The sequence below is a fragment of the Aplysia californica genome, unplaced genomic scaffold (genome assembly GCF_000002075.1).
Source record: "Aplysia californica isolate F4 #8 unplaced genomic scaffold, AplCal3.0 scaffold00007, whole genome shotgun sequence".
NCBI lineage: Eukaryota > Metazoa > Mollusca > Gastropoda > Aplysiida > Aplysiidae > Aplysia > Aplysia californica.
In genome coordinates, this window is record NW_004797277.1 from 3,361,034 (window position 1) to 3,367,062 (window position 6,029).

General features: G+C 39.9%; 1 protein-coding gene across 1 annotated transcript in view; it reads right to left on the reverse strand.

Moving 5' to 3' along the window:
* LOC101850216 (sialin) overlaps positions 1-6,029 on the reverse strand; it is a gene marked incomplete in the record, with an annotated part of 51,835 nt that overhangs the window by 33,621 nt on the left and 12,185 nt on the right. Inside the window, 2 exon segments of the mRNA XM_013081755.2 lie at positions 2,701-2,852; positions 3,788-4,774. Coding sequence (XP_012937209.1) covers positions 2,701-2,852; positions 3,788-4,044 — 409 coding nt within the window.

The window sequence follows — 6,029 nt, forward strand, 5'->3', positions numbered from 1 at the left end:
GGGCGTGAGTAGAATCTATATGTGAGGCAGCGTGGGGAAATCAGGCGCTCGTCAAAATAATCAAAGTGAAGAAACTTACATTTTTCCGTGGGTTTGTGAATTAGTATCGAATTTTTGTTTTTTGGCTCGACACCTTTCATGTCCTTTAAAGAACACATTTCTGTTGGATGTTTATTGAAAATAGTTGATTAAAGGCACACAAAACGTAAATTTTCAGTTTCCAAGGACTCTCAAGCTAATGAAATAACTAATTTTTGGTGGCCTTTTTCTCACTAATTTTACCTCTGAAACCAGGTGACCCCCACCTCCTTTATTCCAAAATATCTCGACTTCTATTAAAGACAACTGGATATTTTTTTCATCAAAGCAAGACAAATGAACAAGCTTTAAGATGATACCAATAACTCTACATGCCCAAGAATTGACGAGAGCCTGATTCCACCGCGTCGTGACACATATGTTCTTTGTTTTGTTTTGTTTATCCAATGTGTTAGCGAAAGCTGCACTCACTCGTTCCCATTCACCTGCAGATGGTTATTTTTTGTTTCCATAGGCAAGTACTTTGCCCCAAATGTTTGTAAATATTGCATGCATCCCCGCCCTTCCTTTCCATTGGGGGTGGGGGTGCAATGGGGATGTGAAATGACAGCTTGTACAGGTTTTTGTCTTATACATAGTGTTAGAGATTAGAGGTCTCTCCCGTAGTACATCTGTAGTGGGATTCGAACTTTTGCAAGCGAAGAACATAATGTATAGCACATAAGCCAGAAGACTGTAATTTTTATGAAGAGACAGGCACTTTACAATAAAATTTAGCCATCAAGCAAAGTTGATTGTCATTGCTTTTTTGAGTAGCAGTTGAAGCTAAAGAAGAACCACAACAGCCTTTTGAAAGAAGAGCACAGATATATATATATAGGTATCTTAGCATGACTGTAAAGAAGCGGGAAGGACAGTAACATGTCTAATAGTATGCAATGCATTAGCGAACAATCATTTATTCGTATAAGTACAATAAGAAAAATGCCCAGAAGATAAAGTATAACTTATGTTATCTTGTCTAGATATCTTTTTTGAATGAATATGTGAAACACCGTGGTGGAATCAAGCGCTCTTCAAAATATTGAAATCGAAGAAACAGCCATTTTTTTCCGCCAGTTTGAACATTTTTATCGAATTTATACTTTTTGGCTCAACTTCATTTATGTCCCCTTAAGACACATAATTTTTTGTGTGGATGTTACTGAAAACATTGTTTAAAAGCATAAACAATGAACATTTTCAGTTTCCAAGGACTCTCGGGATATGTAAGTTACAAAATTTTGAGGCCATTTTCTCGTAAATTGTACCTCTGAAATTAGGCAACCCTGACTAACTTTAATCATCAATATTTCGACTTCTATTCAACATAGAGTGATTTTTAAAAACCGAAAGTAGACAAATGAGCAAGCTTTAAAATGATGTCAATAACTCCACATGTAAAAGAATTGACGAGCGCCCAAATCCACCCCGTTGTGACACATATATAAATAGATCGGGAACATTCCGACCACTACCCCAATGATAAACACCTAGCTGTCGAATCATTATCATTCAGTTTATTCAAGGCAAATTATCCTAAAATGTGTCACGATGTGGAGGAATCAGGGGGTCGTCAAATTGTCAGAATGCTGAGTTATAGGTAATAATAATAATAATAATGGATTGCATTTATATAGCGCATATCCACTTATGCAATGCTCTATGCGCTTAACATGATACATATAATGGATTTACAAATCAATTTTAAAGGTACATAGTGTTACATACTCATGCAAACACATATTCACTCACGCACGCACCACACACATATATACATACTCACATACACACATACATACATATGCACATACGCACATACAAACTCACAACGATCTACAGCTTGGATGCATTCTGTCTAATCGAAATATGATGAAAATAGAAATGATTTTAGTTTCTTCTTAAAAATTTCTAGATTTTCTGCTTCTCTGATAGTTTTTGGAAGCCTATTCCAAACAAGTGGGGCAAAATATGAAAAAGAGCGTTGGCCATATGATTTGAAATTTATTTTAGGCTTAACAAGGGTTGTTTTGTCACTAGATGATCTGAGCGTTCTAGGAGGCACATAGGGTGTTAAAAGCTGTTTTAGATAGTCCGGTGATAAATCATTTAAGCACTTGTAGCAAGTTAAACAGATTTTATATATGATACGCTCTTTATAGGTATCATCTAAAAACTTGTTCATTGGTTGAAAAAAGTAACCTTTTGTCTTCAGCAAAAGTCGAAATATTTACAATTGAAGAGGATGGGGGACAACCTGGTTTCAGGGGTAAAAAAAGCAAGAAAAATCACAGCCAAAATGTTGGTGACTTCCAAATCTTGTGAGCCTTCGGATATTGAAACTTTTAATTTCCTGTGATTTTCCAACTTTTTTCAGTAAAATCAACACTGTGATAGGTTTTTAGGTAGACATAAAAGGTGTTGAGGAATAATTAAAAAACTCTACAAATTTTGTAAAACCTGCTGAAAAAAGATGATATCTTCAATTTCTTTATTTTGACTAGCGCCTGATACCACAATGCCTCACAAATGATATATAAAATAGAAAAAAAATGGAATCATTTAGATAGAGTCAGAAAATGAGGTGTAAAAAGGCCATCAGGTGAACACTAGGTACCATACCTGTGTCGCATAAGTATTTCTGCTGGAGGTCATCGGGGGTCGAGTTGTGACCTCTCATGACCCCGGCGATGACGACAGAGGAGTTGAGGTGTAGAGAGTATTTGATCGAGGGCGCCTGCTCTGCAGAGACGCCATCTTTTGTCGCCGGTATTCTGTCGAAAAAAAAAGTCTTTTTTGCAATTATCTGAAGTACGTAGGTTAGGACAAGTATCATTTTGATGCACTCTTGGAAATTTAATGAGGGTCAAAAGTTGTTCCCACATCCGACATTGGGGATTGCCTTGTTAGTGACATAACTTCCTGGGCCTTCGGGATAATGTGGTAGGGTGGCCCGTTTCTTTCCACGCCGCCTTTACTTCCCCAACTCGAAGTCAGGTACCCATTACTGCTGGGTGGGCAAGAGGGGGCGAACAAAATCCGTGTCCGAACCGAGGCTCGAACCTGGACTTTCCAATTCGGAGACGAGCGCACTAACCGCTCTGCCACCGCACACTCTGATGAAGACAGGCAGTACGAAAATATTAGTTTCAACCTCACTTAGCGTGATTTGATGGGATCGAAACAATCTGCCTGTGAAATAATCTAGTCCTCTGCTTGTCAATCCATTTTTTGGTTAGATAGCCAGTTCTTTTAAGAGGCTAATATTTTCGTAATATACAGCAAATAGAAGAGAATGAGGGTGGTTGTTGGAGGGCTACATTCTGCAGTGGACGGACAATGCCTAGAGGCTAAAAAAGAAAGAAATAAAGAAGCAAGAGAGACAGAAAGAAAGAAAGAATTGAAGAAAAGAAAAAAGAAACAAAATAACAAACAAAGATAGAGAGAAAGAAAAAAAGAAAGTAAAGAAAGAAAGAAATTTAAAAAATTAAGAAAGAAAGAAAGAAAGAAAGGAAGGAAGGAAGGAAGGAAGGAAGGAAGAAAGGAAGGAAGGAAGGAAGGAAGGAAGGAAGGAAGGAAGGAAGGAAGGAAAGAAAGAAGGAAGGAAGGAAAGAAGGAAGAAAAAATTTAAGAAAGAAATTAAGAAATTAAGAAATTAAGAAATTAAGAAAGAAAGGATGGAAGAAACAAACAAAGGACTGGGACGAACCTTCCCCTGTCGGCAGACGTCAAGTGGTTCCTGCTGACGTTGTCTGTGGGCAGGAAGGGAGCAGACGGAGGCCTCTCCGCCATACACACCAGCGCCATCCCGATGTTCTGACGTAACGCCGTTTGGCACATGCGCAGAAGCAGCAGCAGAAACGCCAGTGTCCATCGACAGGAAGTGAACTTGTGAAGACATCCCTGATCAGCGACCTTGACCTCAGTCCCTTTGTTGAGTTCACCGTTATTGTTGCCTCCAGCCATAGTGAGCAGTAGGTGGAGAAACAAATAAATCGTAACAGATGCTCAACTCACAAAAACCCCCAAAAAAACAAATCAAAACAGTTTAGCCGTAGAGAGTTGCACCTTACAATTTCAATAAGCTGTTCTCACATCATTCCTTCAGTATGAATTCAGTCCTCAAAATGTTATTTACAAATCCATATTATACTAATTTCTATAAATTGGTATCATATAATTTCTTCCGCTTTTCCTACAGCTATTGTATTGTTATGAGTTATGTTATAATGTCGTTATGCAATATATCCGTCCTGAATCGAACCTAAACCAGATGGAAGTTTGTTTGCTCGCTCGTGTGAGTAGATGGATGCACGTCAACACAGCAGTGACCGAATAGTGAAAACGAAGTTGCATGCACACTCTATGTTTATATCCACACAGAGATACCGGAGTTGCTTTGTTTTCTCGTAGATAGTATCTCTCCAAAGTGGGCCTATGTACAGTAATATCTGGAGGAATGCCTTGCCACGACCAGAGAGATTAGAGTTTTAGGACGACTGTACGTCATTCAAGACGCTAGAGGACGCGTCTTTTTTCGGAACACAGGTGGCGTTTCTTCGGCCCAGGGAAATCTAGATGTCTGTCTTGTTCTTCGGAACGTGTCCAATCCAAGCTGTCAAGGTGCGCTTACTGTCAACTTCATTGGTAATAAACACACACTTTCCTCTCTTTACACATCATAGGAGTTTGGTCTCTGAAATACAAAGTGAAAGACGACACGTCATCAGTACATTATCTCTCATGAAATTGAAGATGAATTTCACTTTATTTTCTATTGTTCACACTTTGTTCCTCAAAGGAAATTGTTAATCCCTCCCAGCCTGTCTCGTCCCAGTGCCAGAAATATGCAATGTTTGTACCATGATAAGAGATATGTGCACAACCTGTACATATTCATTATATAAACTTTACTTATCAAAAGAGTGTTTTATGTGATGTGATGTGGGCCAATGCAGGCGCCGTGAAACACTTACTTACTCTGGGAAATCATTAACATCCTACTATGTTCTTTTCCTCTGCACCTAGTGGTTAGGCTCTTGGACTCGTAACTGTAAGGTCGTGGGTTGGAATCCCGTCAGGGACACGACGTTGTGTCCTTGGGAAAGGCACTTGACATGCATTTTTCTCTTTTCAACCAGGTGGGATTGGGTACCCAGCTATAGGCAGCGAAAGATCTTGTCAGTTTGTTAGTGTTTGAGCACTTAACAACTGCTTGCACTGTATGCTTCCCGGGAAGCTGAGAATGTTTCTGAGTGTTCTATGGTCTGCTGGGGTAATAATAATATAGTGTGTAAAGCGCGTAGAGCTTGATGGAGAGCAGGGATATGCGCTATACACATGCTATTTGCTATTACTTATTATTATTAAGTCAGGAACAAAGGTTATTCGTCGGCTTTCCACCTTAACCATGTATCCCACTAATTAGATAAAATAGTCTTTTCGTCTCAAATTAATGTGTCCCGGGGGTTCATTTGGCCTTATGCAGTTGCAAGCGCCGTAAAACACTTACCAAACTCCCCCCCCCCCACCACACAAACTCCCCCACCCTCTCACACACTTCTCAGCCCTCTCCCTTTTCATCCTCCCCATCCTCCCCATCCTCCCCATCCTCCCCATCCTCCCCACCAACTTTCATTCTCTCCACAACCACCAATGACCTCTTAACATGTTGTCCTCAGTTTTTGCCTCTCAGTAATTTCAGCAAGGTTAAAAATTACGTGCTTTTGTTATGAACTCTTTAGGTAAAAGTTTAATCAATGACGAAACGATGACTCGAGAACGCGGCGCGCACACGCACCCACAAACGCACATACACACACACACACACACATACACACACACACACATGCACACACACACACACACACACACGCACACACACACACACACACGCACGCACAGGCATACACACGCACGTATATACACAAGCACGGAGACACACACATACG